This window comes from Salmo salar, chromosome ssa19 (assembly GCF_905237065.1).
Source record: "Salmo salar chromosome ssa19, Ssal_v3.1, whole genome shotgun sequence".
Taxonomy (NCBI): domain Eukaryota; kingdom Metazoa; phylum Chordata; class Actinopteri; order Salmoniformes; family Salmonidae; genus Salmo; species Salmo salar.
In genome coordinates this window covers 48,286,476-48,308,277 of record NC_059460.1, presented here as the reverse complement: position 1 = coordinate 48,308,277, position 21,802 = coordinate 48,286,476, and the positions used below count along the sequence as shown (strand labels likewise).

At 40.4% G+C, this 21,802-nt stretch overlaps 1 protein-coding gene across 2 annotated transcripts; it reads right to left on the bottom strand.

Moving 5' to 3' along the window:
• Positions 1-1,210: 1,210 nt before the first annotated feature.
• On the bottom strand, positions 1,211-21,722 carry LOC106578945 (inositol polyphosphate multikinase). 2 transcript variants are annotated; one of them, XM_014158248.2, is made up of 6 exons: positions 20,818-21,722; positions 18,940-19,025; positions 17,812-17,908; positions 17,217-17,389; positions 7,014-7,095; positions 1,211-4,610 (listed from the first exon to the last, which is right to left on the bottom strand). In XM_014158248.2, the coding sequence occupies exons 2-6, from the start codon at positions 18,955-18,957 to the stop codon at positions 3,967-3,969; spliced, it is 1,014 nt and encodes a 337-aa protein (XP_014013723.1). In that variant the 5' UTR covers positions 18,958-19,025; positions 20,818-21,722; the 3' UTR covers positions 1,211-3,966. The 2 variants fall into 2 exon arrangements, with proteins under 2 accessions (XP_014013723.1, XP_014013722.2); XM_014158247.2 differs by having other exon boundaries at positions 20,814-21,719.
• Between the last annotated feature and the right edge of the window lie 80 nt (positions 21,723-21,802).

Here is a 21,802-nt window from a genome sequence, read left to right as displayed (position 1 = left end):
TTACAGAACAATAGCTGACTTCATGCGGAAAATGTACATTGCAGCGCTACCAAAAGGTGCACACAGCAAGAATTAACAATAAACAGATTCAAAAATATTACACAGCAACTCTATTTTAGCTTACTCTTATGTGACTTATCCGTTTTCAATATGTTAACGTTGTCAGTTTTTGACATGATACAATGTGACGTGGCCAGGAGCATCGAGGGCCAAATGAAACCGTGGTAAGGTGAAATATTCATCTTAATCGCTGCTCCTCATAAATAGCTACATCTCAGAAGGCAGGCAGAACCTGCAGACAGTGACTACATGGACAGCAGCAGCAGCCACAGGCCCGGTCCACACAAGTCATCTCACCACACCACTCCTCCACAGCTCTCCGGTGTTTCCTGATGCATTTCAGACCAACTCATCTGTGAGAATCCATTTCGAATCATGTCTTGATGACTATGAGCCTACGCGTGCGTTGAAAAAGATATGAGCCACAGTATTGCCTGTTAGAACCATTCTACCTCAGTCTTATGTCTGTGCTGTCTGTTCTGGCATCGCCTGACTTCCAAGCATAATGGGTCTTGGACTGGTACATCTCTGCTCAGTGAATAGAGCGAGAGAGAGAGAGAGAGAGAGAGAGAGATCTTGTCATTGCTCTGGGGTTGCGTGCCGCGTGGCGGGGCTGTGGTGACATCAAGCAGGCTGTGTGTCACTCCTTTCCTCCCAGGGCTAAGAGCCAGATGCTGTTGAAGGTCTTTCCTTCTATCCTCCCGTCGTTCTCCTTAACCCCCAGTGGAAAGACACCAGGCTGTCGAAAGGAAACATGGCTCACCTCTGGGCCCCCAAAATGCTGCAATACTATTAAGCCTTCAGTAGCACCAGCTCCTCAGGCGGTAGGCTACATCTGTCCCATTCACGGCCCTGTTGTATACTGCTCATTCATGTAATTGCATGTCATCTTTTTTTTAATGGTGCTGAAACCACAGAAGTGCTATATTGAGATGATATGGTAGCTATAGAGACAAGGTGAGATCAGTAAATAAAAATGGGCTAGATGAGCTAGTGACACGACAAAACCTGAGGCTCTAGTCAACAACTTCTTTTCAGCACTCACGTTATACCGTAAGCCAGGTTATTCTTCATTTTGTCTGCACAAAGGAAAATGGGAGTGAGGAGAAAATACATTGATTCAAAGACTACAAGGTAAAACAACCAGATGTTCATTGGGAATACATTTTATTAGTAATAATAATCATCTGCCAAATATACAGCCATTATTGAATCCATCTACATATTATACATATTAATATAGGTCATTTACAAAAGTAGTAATTAGTCAGCAATTTCAATCCGATCAGATATGAGAGAAACAGCAGATACATCATCATTTCATGTTACTGTATAGTCAGAACCGATCAGCTTTCCCTCAGGACGGACAGACAGCAGAGTCAATGGGAGGAGAGGATACATGGGGGATTTCCATAGAGAGCATTATGACAGCACTGACACTAATGCATATTATTCCAGACCACAGGAAGAAGCATGAAACCCAGGGCTCGTATTTACAAAGTGTCTCAGTAGGAGTGCTGATCTAGGATCAGTCCCCCCCGTCCGTCCATATGTTATTCATTATGCAAATCTTAGGCAAAACTGATCTAATATCAGCACACTGAGACTCTTTGTAAATAAGGGTCCAGAACAATAATTACAAGCTGGAAAATAATCTGATTCCACTAATCAAATATCTGATTACTTTGCTACAGTTTGCAACAAAAAAATAGGTTTAAGTGTTTGAAAAACAGAGAAATTGACAACATTATCTCACTTCTGATTGGCTGAAGTCTAAAGACAAAATCCAGTCTTGCCACATTTCTATCGGGTATTATAGAAAACGTACACCACTTTTCCACACAGGGAAAGTCTTGGTTAGTTCACAGCAAAGGAACAGATTTTATACATTGGCTATATTCATTTGTTTTTCAGTGCATTATTGAACAAAAAAGAAAGAACAGCAGACTTAAGCAAATACAAAACAAACATTTGTTAACTTCCTGTCCATGAACTATTCAAAAGACACAGGTTTACCCTTAAAATAGAACTGGTGTGTAAACAAGATCACAAATCATTGTAGAACTCATAATTGACTGTACCAAGATGTAATGTACAGTCCTTCTATAGAGTAAAATGTATTACAACCACAACGTCTAAAGGAGCTGCAGAGGATGTCAACTGTAAACAACCATCTTAGAGGTACCTTATTCTGTAACGATTTGCATTATTGTACTTCCATATACACGGACCACTCATAGCACATCTATAAACACTAATTAGCATAAGCCTATATGTTTTGAAATGTTGAATTTAAAGTGCTTAAAGGTTGGTTATGAGTATTTCATGAAGATGAGAGTTACTGTAATGTAAATCAGTATCTACAATTTAGAGAATTTTGCTAAAACAAACAATGCCCTGGTGCAAAATGCTGAAGCTGGTCGCTTGCTAAGGAGTTGGAACAATAACAAAGACATTATGAGTAAATGTAACAATGTAAAAGCTGCCAGAATGATAAATGTCTGAAATTAATATGGAGTAAAAAGAAACAAGTCAGTGATAATAACAGTGAAATATCTTCAAAAGACTGTAAACATTTCTCATAAAGGTTCTTCCTCCTTACCATTTCAAATATGTACTAAATTGTCAAGTTCAGAGTATCATCCAAAATTACTTTTTGTCTTGTTATTAGTTTCAAATCAAACACAGAAATTGAGCATTATCTGCATATCTTTGAAAATATATGCATATCTTTGTTAAAAGTAAAATCATAGACATTCCATAGCTATCAGGGTTAAGAAGAAGCAAATGAAAAACATTTCTCTTCAACAAAAAAAAAAAGACAATATCTTGATAGGGAGATCACACTGTGGAAGCACTGTCAGGGTACTGACAACACCACACGGATCTAATTCACTTCCAGGCCTTCAAGTTTAGAACACTAGCCACACCGTGCGCCCTCTCTCCGAAAACCACCAGCACTTTGGCATTCTATTCCTCTGAACATGAATCACTAGATCAACAAACTCAATCTCTCTCTGGTCAGTTTGTTCATTCATTATCAGAGTAGCGTATTGCATTTCTTTACAATTAAACAGACCCCGACACAGTGTACAAGTGGGCAGAGGGAGGACAATCCATGCCATCTTAATCTGTCGTGGACAGATGTGATGACTAAAGAGGAGCTCTGTTCCGGTACACTGATTTCTCACTTTGACAAATCACCGTTTCGCATGTGCTCACATCTTTCAAATTGCAGAAGGGTAAGGGACATTTGGCCCATAGACTTGCCTGAAACTTGCAAAGTTTCCATTTTGTTGGGGTGGAGACCTCGCAAGTCACATTAGTATCTTTCTCTTAACATCTCCTCCCAGAACCTAAATGACCATCTGATGCAATTATGCACGATTTTTGTTCATTTTTTTTTGTTCTGGGTAAGAAGAACAGGCAATTTGTCAGCAAAATATATAGAGAACAGCAATGCTAAAAGTACTTAATCTGTACTGTATGAGTATAATAACTTGGATAAAATTTTTATCATTCTGTCAACTTTCTGGGAAGATTTAAGACAAAAGGATGTGAAATCTGAGATCTGAAAAGACTTGAGCAATATTATATAAAACATACAACATATGATCAGCAAGCCAACAAATTAAGGGTACTCTTTAGAGATAATCCTGTGAGTAATGGTTACAGTCATTTACCTGAGTTAGATACCTGTTAACAGTGGTTAAAAATCAAGAAGCACATACATCGGACAAAGAGTTATGGAGAAATGACTTCATCGATATAGTGCATATAGTGCAGAGAATCACAGGGCGAGGGGACGAGGGACTGTGGGCGCTACAACTCCTCCATTCACACAGTAAAACACAGATGGGTACACTTAACCAATGGACAGGCAGAGACACCACTGGAGAGAGAAGGTTATTGGTGGAGGATCTGCTGCAGCACCTCCAGCAAGTGTTTCAGGCCATAGATATAGCCTTGGTCCTGGCTCTCACTGGGGAAGACGTGGGCAAAATCAATCATCCTCACCTCCACTTCGCTGGCTCTCTGCTCTGGATGCGGCTCCCCCCGGCCTCCCTCCCCCACCCCAGCCTCTTCCAGTTGGGCTTTGATACCGTTGCCGTTGGGTTGTTCTGCTGACACCAGACCTGGGCACTTCCACGTGCTGTTGTCCTCCTGGGGGTTGGGGCCTGTCGTGGTGGCTCCGGTGGCATTGCCACGGTGACCCCGGGTGCAGCCCTTCTTGTACATGGCGTACATGGTGGACAGGCTGTAGTCAAGCGGCACGGCAACCTGGATGTTGTTGTTGTATTCCAACACTTCTTCATTGGGCTCGCAGCAGGCAACAGCAGCAGACGTAGTCTTCTCTGGGGGGCCCCTGAAGATATGGCCCTCAGGGCTGGGAGGGGGCAGGCCCTCGTATACAAACAACAGAGAGCTGGCGTAGAAGGTTAACTGGCTCTGGCCCTCGAACCATCGCAGGATGTTCTGGACCTTCAGGATACTGGCAGCGATGGCATCTTTTCTCAGACTCCTCCCATTAGAGAAGAACTTGGATAAACCTGGGAGAGGAATGGGAAAGGAAATTGTTGTTGTTGAGGAATCCAATGTTAACTGATAAGAAATAGACGATGCCTGAAGCATTTTCTTAATTGAGAGCAAGTTTAGCTAGTGACTACAACCTACACTAGGGGTCTCCAATTACATTTAGCTGTTGGACAATTTTTGAGCGGATGATCGGTGGGCCAGAGCATGGTTTTCAAATAAATAGTACACTGCAAATTGACCGCAAGAATCCCAAACAGATATAGTATTCGACAAAAACAGAATCATTACAAACCTTGATTACGCTGGGATACGATCACATATGCCTCTAACTAAGTGTGGGAATACTTGGGAACAGAGTTCCTCAATTAAAATCACTGAGCTGATTTCTTGGTGATTTTACAGTCATGTCCAACAACTAAAATTATATGCAGTACCAGTCAAAACTTTGGACACATCTACTCATTCAAGGTTTTTTCTTTATTTTTACTATTTTCTACATTGTAGAATACATAAAAGCTATGAAATTACATATGGAATCATGGAGTAACAAAAAAAGTGTTAAATCAAAATATATTTTATATATTTGAGATTCTTCAAACCACCCTTTGCCTTGATGACAGTTTTGCACACTTGGCATTCTCTCAACCAGCTTCATGAAGTAGTCACCTGGAATGCATTTCAATTAACACGTGTGCCTTGTTAAAAGTTAATTTGTGGGATTTCTTTCCTTCTTAATGCATTTGAGCCAATCAGTTGTGTTGTGACAATGTAGGAGTGGTATACAGAAGATAGCCCTATTTGGTAAAAGACCAAGTCCATATTATGGCAAGAACACCTCAAATAAGCAAAGAGAAATGACAGTCCATCATTACTTTAAGACATGAAGGTCAGTCAATCCAGAAATTGTCAAGAACTTTAAAAGTTTCTTCAAGTGCAGTTGCAAAAACCATGAAGCGCTATTTTTATTTTTTATACCTTTATTTAACTAGGCAAGTCAGTTAAGAACAAATTCTTATTTTCAATGACGGCCTAAGAACAGTGGGTTAACTGCCTTGTTCAGGGGCAGAACGACAGATTTTTACCTTGTCAGCTCGGGGATTCGATCTTGCAACCTTTCGGTTACTCGTCCAACACTCTAACCACTAGGCTACCCTGCCGCCCCGCTATGATGACACTGGCTCTCATGAGGACCGCCAGAGGAAAGGAAGACCCAGAGTTACCTCTGCTGCAGAGAATAAGTTAATTAGTTACCAGCCTCAGAAATTGCAGCCCAAATAAATGCTTCACAGAGTTCAAGTAACAGACACATCCCCTGTTCAGAGGAGACTGCGTGAAGCAGGCCGTCATGGTCGAATTGCTGCAAAGAAACCACTACTAAAAGGACACCAATAAGAAGAAGAGACTTGCTTGGGCCAAGAAACACAAGCAATGGACATTAGACCAGTGGAAATCTGTCCTTTGGTCTGATAGTTTATAGTTTCAACCGCCGTGTCTTTGTGAGATGCAGAGTAGCTGAACAGATGATCTCCACATGTGTGGTTCCCACTGTGAAGCATGGAGGTGGTGTGATGGTGCTTTGCTGGTGACACTGTCTGATTTATTTAGAATTCAAGGCACACTTAACCAGCATGGCTAACACAGCATTCTGCAGCAATACACTATCCCATCTAATTTGCACTCAGTGGAACTATCATTTGTTTTTCAACAGGACAATGACCCAACACACCTCCAGGCTGTGTAAGGGCTATTTGACCAAGAAAGAGAGTGATGGAGTGCTGCATCAGATGATCTGGCATCCACAAATCACCTGACCTCAACCCAAATGAGATGATTTGGGATGAGTTGGACCGAAGAGTGAAGGAAAAGCAGCCGACAAGTGCTCAGCATGTGGGAACTCCTTCAAGACTGTTGGAAAAGCATTCCTCATGAAGCTGGCTGAGAGAATGCCAAGCTGTCATCAAGGCAAAGGGTGGCTACTTCGAAGAATCTAAAATATATTTTGATTTAACACTTTTTTGGTTATTACATGATTCCACATGTGTTATTTCATAGTTTTGATGTCTTCACTATTATTCTGCAATGTAGAAAATAATAAAAATAAAGAAAAATCCTTGAATGAGTAGGTGTGTCCAAACTTTTGACTGGTACTGTGTGTGTGTGTGTGCACACACACACACACACACACACACACACACACACACACACACACACACACACACACACACACACACACACACACACACGGGGCAAATTCGCCACGTGGGTGATTTTGATTTGGGCACTAAGTTAAAAAAAAATATATATAAATCAAAATCACCCACGTGCCAAATTTGCCCCCAGACCTTCAGTGTGTTGATAGAGACATAAGGATATAATGTGTATTTTGTGACAGGATTATTATTGTTTTAGGAGCTCACCATCTGTGATGGTGTCCTTGAGAAGGCCTCGCCCGTAATGTTGATCATACGAGTGATATTCGTCAGAGTTGACCTTGTACACCTGGAGGGTTAGAAAGACAGAAGGAAGAATTAACATTAACGGAAAGAAACAGATGCAGTACATAGGCCTGTTTTCACTAAAAAGCAAAGCTGCACAACTTCAAAAGGAGATGAGTCTCTATATAAACGTTCAACTCAACGTGATCTCTCCATGATAGAATCACGGGTAGAATATGCCCTCTGCTGGAGAAATGATGTATAAACACAATTTGCTGAAAACAATTATATTATGACGCACACATACAGTGGGGCCAGGAATGATTGATATCTTAAAAAAAAGATGAGCAAAAAAATACAATGAAAAAAATTACAAAAACAAAAAATTGATGGATTTGCTACATTTGCATTATATATAAATTATTTTTATTTGCATTACTTGTTAAACAAAATGTCTTATTCTGAGCAATTATATTAGCATAAAATAATTGTAAATGTTTTGAGCATACTATATATATCTGAGTATTTGTAGTCTTTTCGCTCATCTTTATCAAGGGATCCTATAATTCCAGACCCCACTGTAATGTGACAATGTACAGTACTTATGTTTCTGTGATATTAATAGCAATGCGAGTAGAACTCAGAAGTCTGAGGACACAGAGACATTAATTCCATGTCCATGCTGAGAGGAGCAGAACTATTTACCAGAGGGATTCCTGCCTCTATCGCTGCAATCAGGAACATCATTATCAGTAATGAGTCTCATCACCCTGTGGTCACACACTGCAGACAAGCAGATTTTTCCATGCTCTGAGCCAAAAAGCCTTTGCCCCCCCCTGGGAAAACTACAAACCCTGTTCCTCAGATGCTCCTTGACTACAGAGTATGTCAGTGGATGACTTGTGCTGCAGTAGGTGTGCGTTCTTACAAAGCCTAGGCTATAATTAAGCAATAAGGCCTGAGGGGGTGTGGTATATGTCCAATATACCATGGCTAAGGGCTGTTCTTAAGGACGACAACAGAGTGCCTGGATACAGTCCTTAGCCGTGGTATATTGGCCATATACCACAAGCGTCCAAGGTGCCTTATTGCCATTATATACTGGTTACTAACATAAGAGCAGTAACAATACATGTTTTGTCATACCCATGGTATACGGTCTGAGATACCATGGTTTTCAGCTAAAAATCAGCCTTCAGGGCTCAAACCACCCAGTTTATAATGAATCTTATTCACTTACTAGTTTAGTTCATTAGGATCCCCATTAGCTACTCTTCCTGGGGTCCACATAAAACGTGCAAATATATGACAAAGTACAGAACAGTCATACACAAGGACAATAAATAATCATTTAAACATGAAAAAAAAGGTCATAAGAGTCATATATTGGAAAGACAGAAATACTTTACACACTGATACATATTCTTTTATACAGTTAAATTGGATCTTTAAAGAGGTATAAGATGTTTTAATGTTTTTTTTAAAGCTAAACTTGTTTTTTGCCTGAGTTACCTCTGGTGGCAGAGCATTCCAAGATGACATTACTCTATACATAACTGAGCAACACACCATGTTAACTAGTAAGAGGAGTGGTGAGGTGGGTGAGTAGACGGCATGGTATGGCTGAGCTTAGTGCAGATCCTAGGCCATAACTAGCAATATATATATATATTCCTGAAGTGAAAACTAAACCAGTGGTCCTCAACATCACCGGATCATTTATTTGCTGGTCGAATAGAGTTTGTGCTGTACAGTTCGTATTCCAGTGAGATAAACAGACCATGTAACCTAACTGAAGCATGTTCACTGTTTATACTCCACAGCGTGGGACTGATGGAGAAGACCAGTTATCATGTTACCACCATGACCCTCACAGATCTCTGAGAAAAACCCAGAGGAGAGGATGGCATAATGGTGATTGGGATAAAAGGAGAGGTCCTAGTCAACAGATCTGAGATCAGTCAGAAGCTAGCTCCATGCTGTTCTACTGATGGATGGATGCTTCCTATTACTGACCTCCGTAGAGGCTAAACACTGAACACGGCTTAACTGTCTACGAGAATGTATCAGTCTCAAGCTTGACTTTTAAAAAATATAATTAAAATGTTCAATAAAACTATATAGCATGTGGCAGTCCAGCTGGATTGAAATCCTTGCGAATGGAATCTGATCGTTTAACAAAGTTTAAGAAAATGTATGTTTAAAGTTCAACAGAAGCCAAAGACTGGAAGCTGCTCTATACTTAGTCCACTAAAAACACAACAACCAAATGAAAATCTAATTTTATTGGTCGCATACACATATTTTTCAGTGGTTAATCGCAGGTGCAGCGAAATGCTTACGTTCTTAGTTCCAACAGTGTAGTATACATAACACACACAGTCATTTTGAATGACTACCTCATCTCTGTACCCCACACATTCAGATAATTGTATAGTCCCTCAGTCGAGCAGTGAATTTCAAACAGATTCAACCACAAAGACCAGGGAGGTTTTCCAATGACTCACAAAGAAAAGCACCTATTGGTATGTGGGTAAAAATAAAATAAGCAGACATTGAATATCCCTTTCAGCATGGTAAAGTTATGATTTACACTTTGGATGGTGTATCAATACACCCAGTCACTGCAAAGATACAGGCGTCCTTCCTAACTCAGTTACCGGAGAGGAAGGGATTTAACTATGAGGCCAATGATGACTTTAAAACAGAGTTTAAAAGGGATACTTTGGGTTGCTAGCAGATAGCACAATGACTGGAAGTCTATGGGTAACGCTAGTTAGCATTGGCTCATGAAACTACCTCAAACTTCCTTCATACTGGACACAGAGACAAATGGTATGCACAAGTTCATTTGACTCTGGGGGAGTAGATAAAGGGCCTCATTAACAGGGTACTTTGGGAGTTTGGCAACTAAATGTTTTAAAGTCACCATTTGCCCCATGGTTAAATCCCTGGCAGTTTCCTTCCTCTCCGTCAACTGAGTTAGGAAAAATGCTTGTATCTTTGCAGTGACTGGGTGGGGAAGTACATAAAAGGCCTCATTGCCAAAATCTCCAAGTACGCCTTTAATGGCTGTGAAAGGAGAAAACTGAGGATGGAGCAACAACATCGTAGTTACTCCACAATACTAACCTAATTTACATAGTGAAAAGGAAGCCTGTACAGAATAAAACATGTTTGCAACAAGGCACTAAAGTAATACTGCAAACAAAGTGGCAAAGCAATTAACTTTTTGTCCTGAATACAAAGTGTTATGTTGTTTGGGGCAAATCCAATACAACCTATTACTGAGTACCACTCTCCATATTTACAAGCAAAGTGGTGACTGCATCATGTTATGGGTACAGTGCATTGCAAAAGTATTCATCCCCTTTGGCATTTTTCCTATATTGTTGCATTACAACCTGTAATTTAAATTGATTTTTATTTGGATTTATTGTAATGGACATAAACAAAATAGTCCAAATTAGTGAAGTGAAATTAAAAATAACTTGTTTCAAACAATGCTAAAAAAATTACAAACGGAACAGTGGTGTGTGCATATGTATTGACCCCCTTTGCTACGAAGCCCCTAAATAAGATCTGGTGCAACCAATTACCTTCAGGAGTTACATAATTTGTCAAATAAAGTCCACCTGTGTGCAATCTAAGTGTCACATGATCTCAGTAAAAGAAATCCACACACACACACACCTGTTGTGAAAGGCCCCAGAGTCTGCAACACTACTAAGCAAGCGGCACCATGAAGACCAAGGAGCTCCCCAGACAGGTCAGGGACAAAGTTGTTGAGAAGTACATACCAAGATTGGGTTCTAAAAAAATATCAGAAACTTTGAACATCCCATCCCAAGAATATGGCACCACAACAAGCCTGCCAAGAGAGGGCCAACCACCAAAACTCACAAACCAGGCAAGGAGGGCATTAATCAGAGAGGCAACAAAGAGACCAGAGATAACCCTGAAGGAGCTGCAAAGCTCCACAGCGAAGATTGGAGTATCTGTCTATAGGACCACTTTAAGCTGTACACGCCACAGACATGGGCTTTACGGAAGAGTGGCCAGAATAAAAGCCATTGCTTAAAGAAAAAAAAAATAACCAAAAGCGTTTGGTGTTTGCCAAAAGGCATTTGGGAGACTCCCCAAACATATGGAAGAAGGTACTCTGGTCAGATGAGACTAAAATTGGGCTTTTAGGACATCAAGGAAAACACTATGCCTGGCGCAAACCCAACACCTCGAGAACACCATCCCCACATTGAAGGTTGGTTGTGGCAGCAGCATCATGCTGTGGGGATGTTTTTCCATCGGCAGGGACTGGGAAGAATGACGGATTGCGCTAAATACAGGGAAATTCTTGAGGGAAACTGGTTTCAGTCTTCCAGAGAATTGAGACTGGGATGGGGTTTCACCTTCCAGCAGGACAATGACACTAAACATACTTCTAAAGCAACACTCTAGTGGTTTAAAGGGAAACATTTAAATGTCTTGGAATGGCCTAGTCAAAGCCCAGACATCAGTCCAATTGAGAATCTGTGGAATGACTTAAAGATTTCTGTACACCAGCAGAACCCATCCAACTTGAAGGTGCTGGAGCAGTTTTGCCTTGAAGAATGGGCAAAAATCCTAGTGGCTGGATGTGCCAAGCTTCAAGTTGGAGACATTATGTCTTATTTCTTGTTTGTTTCACAATAAAAAAATATTTTGCATCTTCAGTGGTAGGCATGTTATGTAAATGAAATAATACAAACCCCCCTAAAAAAAATCTATTTTAATTCCAGGTTGTAAGGAAATAAAATAGGAAAAATGTCAAGGGGGTGAATACTTTCGCAAGCCACTGTATGCATGTAATCGTTAAGGTCTGGGGAGTTTTTCAGAATTAAAAAAAGAAAGTGAATTGAGCTAAGCACAGGCAGAATCCTAGAGGAAAACCTGGCTCAGTTTGCTTTCCACCAGACACTGGGAGATGAATTTACCTTTCAGATGGACAATAACCTACACACAAGGCCAAATCTACACTGGAGTGGCTTAACAAGAAGGGTGAATATTAATTACTGTTTTGACTTAAATCTGCTTGAAAATCTATGACAAGACCTAAATGGTTGCCTAGCAATGATCAACAACCAATTTCACAGAGCTTGAAGAATTTTTTAAAGAAAAAAAATAATAATAATAATAAAAAATAATAATAATAATAATAAAAATAAAAAAAATGGGCAAATGTTGCGCAATCCAGGTGTGAAAAGCTCTTCGAGACGTACCCAGAAAGACACAGCTGTAATCACTGTCAAAGGTGAACCTAGCATGTATTGACTCAGGGGGTTGTTTTAGGTTACTTTTTTTCTTTCTTTTTTACAAACGTTAGAATTGTCTTCCACTTTGACTTGGAGTATTGTGTAGATCTTTGACAAACAATGACAATTAAATCCATTTTTAATCCCACTTTGTAACAAAATGAGGAAAAAGTCAAGGGGTGTGAATACTTTCTGAAAGCAAGATGATGCAGGACTAGAATACAATACGCATATGAAGTGGGTAAAACATTGTTAAAGTGACCAGTGATCAATGACTATGTACATAGGGAAGGAGTCTAAGGTGCAGGGTAGAATACTGGGTGGTAGCCGGCTAGTAACAGTGACTAAGTTCAGGGTACTGGCGGAGTCCCGCTAATGGTGACTATTTTAACAGTCTGATGGCCTGTATAAGTGTTTCCTTTATTTTGGCAGTTACCTGTATGTTACAATGTTACATAAGCATGCTTTGGTCCTTGGGGTGGAGATGAGGTCTTTGCTCTTCTGTAAGTCATTATGGAATGGTAGAATAGCGTTGTGTTGGTATTGGCCCTGTGTGATTGATTTGTCAGTGATGACCAAACAGAGCGACGTAGAACGGACCTGAATGAGGTATTGAACTCTTCACATAAACATTAACCTTGTGAGGTGTGGAGCCAGTCTGACAGGAACTGGGAAATTGGAAGGTTACAGCAGACTAATGAGAGGAAATGCCATTCCATCTCCAAATACCCAGGCAAACAGCAAAATTAGCTTAAAACCAACGCCTGACCTAAATAACTTGTACAGTACCAGTCAAAAGTTGACACACCTACTCATTCAAGGGTTTTTCCTTATTTTTACTCTTTTCTACATTGTAGAATAATAGTGAAGTCAAAACTATGAACACATATGGAATCATGTAGTAACCAAAAAGTGTTAAATCAAAATAGATTTTATATTTGAGATTCTTCAAACCACCCTTTGCCTTGACAGCTTTGCACACTTGTCATTGTCACAACCAGCTTCACCTGGAATGTTTTTCCAACAGGCTTGAAGGAGTTCCCACATATGCTGAGCACTTGTTGGCTGCTTTTCCTCCACACTGCGGTCCAGCTCATCCCAAACCATCTCAATTGGGTTCAGGTCGGGTGAAAGTGGAGGCCAGGTCATCTGATGCAGCACTCCATCAATCATCTCCTTGGACAAATAGCCCTTACACAGCCTGGAGGTGTGTTGGGTCATTGTCCTGTTGAAAAACAAATGATAATCCCACTAAGCACAAACCAGATGGGATGGCGTATTGCTGCCGAATGCTGTGGTAGCCATGCTGGTTACGTGTTCCTTGAATCCTAAATACAAATCACTGACTGTCACCAGCAAAGCACCCCCACACCTCCTCCTCCATGCTTCACGGTGGGAACCACACATGCAGAGATCACCCGTTAACCTACTTTGCATCTCACAAAGACACTGCGGTTGGAACCAAAAATCTCAGGTTTGGACTCGGTTGAAACTATAAACTATCAGACCAAAGGACAGATTTCCACCGTTCCAATGGCCATTGCTTGTGTTTCTTGGCCCAAGCAAGTCTCCTCTTCTTATTGGTGTCCTTTAGTAGTGGTTTCATTGCAGCAATTCGACCATGAAGGCCTGATTCACGCAGTCTCCTCTGAACAGTTGATGTTGAGATGCGTCTGCTGCATTTATTTGGGCTGCAATTTCTGAGGCTGGTAACTAATGAACTTATCCTCTGCAGCAGAGGTAACTCTGGGTCTCCTTTCCTGTGGCGGTCCTCATGAGAGCCAGTTTATCATAGCGCTTGATGGTTTTTGCAACTGCTCTTGAAGAAACTTTCAAAGTTCTTGACAATTTCCGGATTGACTGACCTTCATGTCTTAAAGTAATAATGGACTGTCATTTCTCTTTGCTTATTTGAGCTGTTCATGCCATAATATGGACTTGGTCTTTTACCAAATAGGGCTATCTTCTGTATACCACCCCTACCCTCATCACAAAACAACTGATTGGCTCAAACACATTAAGGAAATTCCACAAATTAACTTTTAACAAGGCACACCTGTTAATTCATTCATTCCAGGTGACTACCTCATGAAGCTGGTTGAGAGAAAGCCAAGAGTGTGCAAAGCTGTCATCAAGGCAAAGGTTGGCTACTTTGAAGAATCTCAAATATATTTTGATTTGTTTAACACTTTCTTGGTTACCACATGATTCCATATGCATTATTTTATAGTTGATGTCTTCACTATTACTCTACAATGTAGAAAACAGTAAAACTAAAGCAAAACCCTTGAATGAGTAGGTGACTGGCACTGTATGTATGCAAGCATGAAATTGATAGATGTGACTGACTGTAGACCCATAGTCTCTGTTTTCTCAGTATTTTGTCAGTACAGGACCTTTTTTTATTTTAAAACTATGTAGTTCTGTCGTTGAGATGTTTTTTGTCTATTAAAGGTTCTGTATTATATCATGTGTTGTGTGCACCCCAGGAAGAGTAGCTGCTGTTTTTGAAACAGATAATTGTGATCCTAATAAAATAGCAATAATTAATGCACCTGAATTATCCTTCCAGTCTTTAATCCTGCCACTCTGGTTCGGCTGCCCAGGCAGGTGTGTCAACACCTGGTAAACACCCTGGAGGGATTGTCATTGTGTTCCTGCGATTACCATATTAACGGAAAACAAGTCGTCTGACATATCTCCCTCTCTAACTTTAAGCATCAGCTGTCAGAGCAGCTTACCGATCACTGTACCTGTACACAGCCAATCTGTAAATAGCACACCCAACTACTTCATCCCCATATTGTTACTTATCCTCTCGCTCTTTTGCACCACAGTATCTCTACTTGCACATCATCATCTGCACATCCATCACTCCAGTGTTAATGCTAAATTGTAATTATTTCACCTCTATTGCCTTATCGCCCTAATCTTCTACATTTGCACACACTACATAGATTGTTCTATTGTGTTATTGACTGTACGTTTGTTTATGTGTAACTCTGTCGTTTTTGTCGCACTGCTTTGCTTTATCTTGGCCAGGTCGCAGTTGTAAATGAGAACTTGTTCTCAACTGGCCTACCTGGTTAAAATAAAAAAAAATAAAAAAAATGTGTTCAATACTAATTTAACTGGTTTTGCAACTATACTGAACAAAAGTATAAACGCAACAATTCTGGTGGGTATGCAGACCATGGAAGATCTGGGACATTTTCAGCTTCCAGGAATTGTGTACACATCCTTGTGACATGGGGCAGTGCATTATCATGCTGAAACATGAGGTGATGGCGGGATGAATGGCACAACAATGGGCCTAAGGATCTCGTCACGGTATCTCTGTGCATTCAAATTGCCATTGATAAAATGCAATTGTGTTTGTTGTCCGTAGCTTATGCCTACCTATACCATAACCCAACCATGGGGCACTATGTTCACAATGTTGACATCAGCAAACTGCTCGCCCACACGACACCATACACGTGTGGTCTGTGAGGCCGGTTGGACGCAGTGCCCAATTCTCTAAAATGACGTTGGAGGTGGCTTATGGTAGAGAAATTAACATTAATTTCTCTGGCAACAGCTCGGGTTGACATTCCTGCAATCAGCATGCCAATTGCACACTGTGCATTGTGTTGTATGACAAAAAAACTGCACATTTTAGAATGGCCTTTTATCATCCACAGCACAAGCTGCAACTGTGTAATGATCATGCTGTTTATTCAGCTTCTTAATATGCCACACCTGTCAGGTGGATGGATTCTCTTGGCAAAGGAGAAATGCACAATAACAGGAACGTAAACAAATTTGTGTACAGTATTTGAGCAAAATAAGCTTTTTGAATCCATCCATTTCTGAGATCTATTATTTCAGCTCATGAAACCAACACTTTACATGTTGCGTTCATATGTTTGTTCAGTGTCAATGTAGTTGAGCTCTGGCAAAAGCTCTCCAAGTTTTTCTTTAAACTTTATTTCTGTCAAGGTTGAAAAATTAACTATTAATATAATGAACACAGTGGAAATCAGAATTGAACAAAACAACCCTTCATATAGAAACAACCTCACATTCTGCCCTTTCCCTACCGTTACAGTCTTAATGGTTACTATGCCAAGTCAACACTAATGATTATCTAATAGGCAGTTACTCTGAAATTGTTGCCCAAAGCTTTATGGGAATCTCAGAACACAGTCATTCAACAGCAAGCAGGAACAGAAAGCTGGATCAGCAATCAGGAACTCACCAGTCAACTAACAACGTTAAGCTCATGTAATGATTTGCATGATATTGATCAATTGATGGCAGGTTTGTTCTAAGGTAACTTTAATACACTAAAGTAGCTCATCATTAACTAGTAGCCAATGATTTATGATATGAAGATACAGAAATGACTTTGTTTAGCTTTCTACCTAGCGCTGTATAATAAATAACTTCTGTATTTGTATGAGCAGTATTCATTCATTTTTGATAGGCTACTTGATGAAGCATATGTTGTTAGCCAGCCCAGCAATGCTTTATGTGCTATTGTCTTGAGAAAATAAACCCTCAATTGTCTGCACATACTTGTGAATAGTTGCATTATTCAGGAGTGTAACTTGGTTTAGATGCGAAGTTGCTCACATAGTTGATTAATAGTTTGTTAAAGGATACTAATGGCTACTGTGATATTTACTGTAAATATTACTGCAGAGCAAGAATGCCGAGTTGCCAAACTGCACTTTAAATTGAAAAGTAGAAATATCTTTGCGACACCTCTCCACAGACTCATCAGTCAGAATAAACCATAAGGTACTGCCACCCAGGATTCATATAGCCTCTCAATAAAATGACATCAGCAGTTGGAGAGCCCTTTTCAACCCAGTGGGAGGGACTCATGAGGCTGAAGAGGAAGGCTCACCCTCATTCCGAGAAGCAGGAAGCCAATCTCCTCCATGAGAGGGTACTTCTTGATCTGCTGGTCCCGCTTCTCTTGGGAGGCGTAGGGGTCGTAGCTTTTCTGGCCGATCTTGACATCCATAATACAAGGCTTCTGGAACCGCCGAGTCACGTCCTCCAGTTTCAGGTACAGCTCTGTGATGTCATCAGAGGGTGCAGAAACATGGCATGAGAGACGTTAGAAAAATTTAGAAATATAAAATCAACACATTTAGCCACTAGAATGATAGAAGAGGCGGTGTTTCACCCCTACAGCATTTCTAGTAGCAAAGCACTGCCATGATTGTTTACATTTATACACCGGGTGGGTCTAATCCTGAATGCTAAAGGGTTAAAACCGCAATCCCGCCGGTGTTTTTGAACGGAGTGCTGTCCTAGGATCAGTTTCTGCCTTTTAGATACAAATGACTTATGATTTAATGGGCAGGGAGGACCTGATCCTAGATTAGCACTCCTCCTCAGAGTTCCTTTATGAATACAGGCCTTGGTACATGTTGAAGTAATGCTGAAATAATGTCCTAGGTACGTTTTATGATTTCTTATGCACCGGTGTTTACCGTTAGGAGATTCAGGCGAGGACCAGGTGCCAAAGTATTTAGGGAGGTGATGCTGGAGGTCCAACATACACGGGTCGCCACAGTCCTCAGCGTAGACCTGGAAGAAGCAAAGCACATCCTTGAAGAATCAAATCAGCTCATGTGACGGAACTAATCACCATCTCTATGTGGGAATTTCAGTGTCTTATTTGATTAGGGTGTTGTTTAACCAACAAGTCACATGTAGGGGTGGCAGCTAGGCTAGCGGTTAGAGCATTTGGCCAGTAACCGAAAGGTCGCTGGTCGAAAACCCAAGCTGTGAAAAATCTGCCGGTGTGCCTATGAGCAAGGCACTTAACCCTAATTTACTCCAGCTACAATACTATAGCTGATCCAGAACAACGAAAACATTTCACTGCACCTGTCCAGTGTATGTGAGAATAAAAACTTTTTCTTCATTTATTTTTATTAGAAGTAATGCATAGTACAATACAAACATCCTTTTCCTTCCCTTTTATAGTTCACTACCATGAAATGATGGTGGAAGTAGCCAAGTTTAACTACTAATACATGATTCCTCTGTAAGAGAGTGTTTCCAAAGCAACCATTTCATCATGAGGACATTTAGTCCACTTTAACAATAGGGGAGTAAGCGGTTCCGGTGGAAAGCCCTCATAACCCTCGGGCTAAATGTTGCAGTGGACACGTCGAGACAAACACCTTTCATAAGCCCTTCAATAAACAGATAGCCCACTGGTTTATATGCAGAGAGTGTGCCGACTTGACCCAGTGAGTTAGTAAAGACGTGGACTACATTACTGTGCAGTGTTGCCTGCTAGGCTTCCTCAATAGCTACTCAGGGAGAATGAAAGATAGAGGGGTTTAAGGACTATTCACTCACTTTTTACTAAGTCATTTAATCTACACATAAACTTGAACATAACATAAACTTTGTTCAAACTGACATGGGAAAATTGTTCCCAAGTACATAAAGTAACATTTTGTAGACATTAAAGGGATGACTTTTTGCAGACTTCATGTAGAACGGAGAGTAATTTCATAGAGAATACTGTACTGTGAAAATAGTTGTACTTTCAGATATCACATTTTTATTCATTTTTTCCAGCATCAAAATACATGGATGGTTACCTTGCTGTAGAACTGCATCTCTCTAGGACCTCTGGGAGGGGGCTGGAGCTGTTTGAGTACTGTGCCATCAGGATGTTGCAATATGCCTGTTGTAACAAAAGTTGTGGGTCATTCTGACACTTAGTAAAGATCCAGTACTGGTTGCCACATAAAGGCCTAGTTTGAATATTTCAAAAATACATCCTTCCTCTTCCTGCTAAATAATCACAACTGTGCAACCATGTTAGATTTGTAGTTACTCCAAGAGAGAAAGGAAGGATACATTTCTAAAGAATTCAGACAGGGCTAGGGTTGCAAAGCTACTGGTAATTTACCAATATTACCGGAATCTTCTGTAATGTTGGTTTTTAACAGGTAATCTATGGCAATCTAGGTCATTTATACATAAATCGCTTTATTTATTTTTTTAAATACATTCATATTGTCTGAGTTTCTAGTGGATAGACCATATGGTTCGAGAGAAAAATAGCCTAATTAAGGGGAAAAAAGCATCTAATCAACAATGGTATTATTTTGAATTAGCTCTGTAACTCCAACTATTGACTTCATTCACAACTGCCACTAGTTTGGTGCCAAAACATTTACAACAAAGACAAACTGACATAGTTAAATAAAAAAAATGTAAAAATATATAAAAGGATATTTCTTTCTGAAACTCTCATATTAAAGATTAAACATAAGTTGATGGTTTATATTTAGGATAATGTTTTACAGCTTTGTCATTCTATTTGTTTATTTTAAAATCATCTTATTTTCTTATTTTACATGTGACAAGGCCACACAGAGGGCCAGAGATAATTACAGACACCTGGGATAATCTGAAGTACCCAAAAATGCCACTAGATTTCAGATTTAAAAAGCTTGATAGTTACAAAAATGTATATAGTAATATACACCGTACCTTTGCAAACCCAGACAGGGCCAAACAGATTTCCATTTGGAAACCTGTAATACCTAACTGACAAGTGCAAAGGTTAACTTGTGTTTTACAGGAAGTCATAAAACTATGGACCTTATACAAAAACGCCTGAACACCAGTAACCTATAAACTCTGGCACTATACACTCACTGTGTGAGACTGCTCTAATATAAGATAGGAGTTGGAAAAAGAATTGGACCACACTCCTCTCTGAGATATGTCAACAGAATTTGACTGCCTCAGGCACAGTTTGAATCTTACAACTGAAATCGCTTGAAATTGTAAAACAGTAGGAAATGAACACTCCCAAGTATCAGCGTTTAATCAACGCAGAGGTTAGCTGTATCAAGAGTCTTAAGTGACCTAAATACAAATGTGACACCTATTCCCTCCTGAGTGTAGGATTCAACTGAAAGGCTCTTAGCAGAGACAACCAGGATTAAATCCCATTTACACTGGTGCTCTGTCACTGTCTCCCAGGCCAGAAATAATACATTGGTTCTTCCCACTCTTGACAGTTCAGTTTTAGCTAAGGGAGTCTTACTTCAGGCATTGGATTTTGTAAGCCTATTTCATGATTTAGGTTATAGCCACTGGCAAGTTGCTTGGTGAGGTTGTAGGCTATAACTAAGTGGAGGATCTCTTAGAGAGCTGATACTACATGCATCATCCGAAGTACACAAAAGGCTTCAAGCAGGTGCTCTATTCTGTTATTGACTGACATGATGAAACCTATAACAGTGGCTTCCTTACTCAGGATTCTTGTCCTGGAGATAAATAATCCTGGGAAGACAGTGTAGCCTACTTCTGTCAGCTTTTCCGAAGTATAGTAATTGAACCAAAGGAGAGCTATTCCACCATGCAGACCAAGTTTACACAATGAAATGCCACTCACTAGTGGATAAACATGCACCGTGGCGAAAGGAAAACACATTTGATAAGTTCAGTCACTGACCTACTTTATCAACGCCATACTTATGACCGGCCACCTGATGGGAGAGCGGAACACATCCGTTCAGGTGCGCCGCCTGCGATCCTCCCTTCTCCTTCTCCTTCACCGAGCCGGAAAGACAAGTCCCCAGGTTCACCATGGGTCTATTGATTTCCAGTCTTCCCAAAGCTAAAGATGAGTCCATTATCTGATGTTGAGTTGACATTCGCAATTCAATGGCTTTCAATAAAATAAAATAGGCAATCTTTAATTCACATGTTGATATCAGTTTGGTAATCTGAGCAACCCCCCACACAATTCCGAGCCCCGAGGGGTGTCTCCATCGAATTGGTCAAATGGGCTCGCGTTAGTATTTAAAATGTAGCAAGGCTCCAAAAGCACTGCTACAATGAGTTTCATATCTTGGTCGGCAACATTAATACAGTCTGGCCACATCCCACTTCCTCAATAGAAACGTATACACTTCTCTCCCGAAACTGTTTTGATGACAAGACCTATATTTGCGCGCAATGTCGAAAAGTGGAGTTTCCTCTAAACTACTTATAGCGCGACCCGTTTAGATTGCTATTTGGAAAACACATACATTACAAACAAGCCCCGTTGTTTGCTGCTTACATTACACGTCCCACAATGCTAAAAGACAGGCTGCTAATCGTGACATCATATCTGACGTACAGGCTCCTTGACGCGAAATTGTTTATCAATAAAAAAACAGCATGGGAAACGATATAATGTCGGACACGCTATCAATGTCTTTGAAGAGTTGCAAGGACCTTCACATTCGAACCTTATCCAATGTGTGTGTCTGGGCGGCTATCCCATCTAGCTAGCTAACGTTACCTAACAACACTTTCGACACTGCCCCTACTGTCGCAATTCTATCTACTTCTGGCAACCGCTTCAGCGCAGTGGCTTTTCCATCACTGTCGAACAAATTGCCTGTGATCGTTAACTTTCTAGGGTCGTCACTAGTTAACACAGATATAGAGTCA

Coding starts and splice junctions, on each gene's coding strand:
- LOC106578945 (XM_014158247.2), bottom strand. CDS start 21,015: ATGTCAACTCAACATCAGATAATGGACTCATCTTTAGCTTTGGGAAGA. Junction 17,909..18,939: donor AGATGCAGTTCTACAGCAAG/GTAACCATCCAT, acceptor TGCTTCTTCCAG/GTCTACGCTGAGGACTGTGG. Junction 17,390..17,811: donor CTCGCCTGAATCTCCTAACG/GTAAACACCGGT, acceptor ATGACATCACAG/AGCTGTACCTGAAACTGGAG.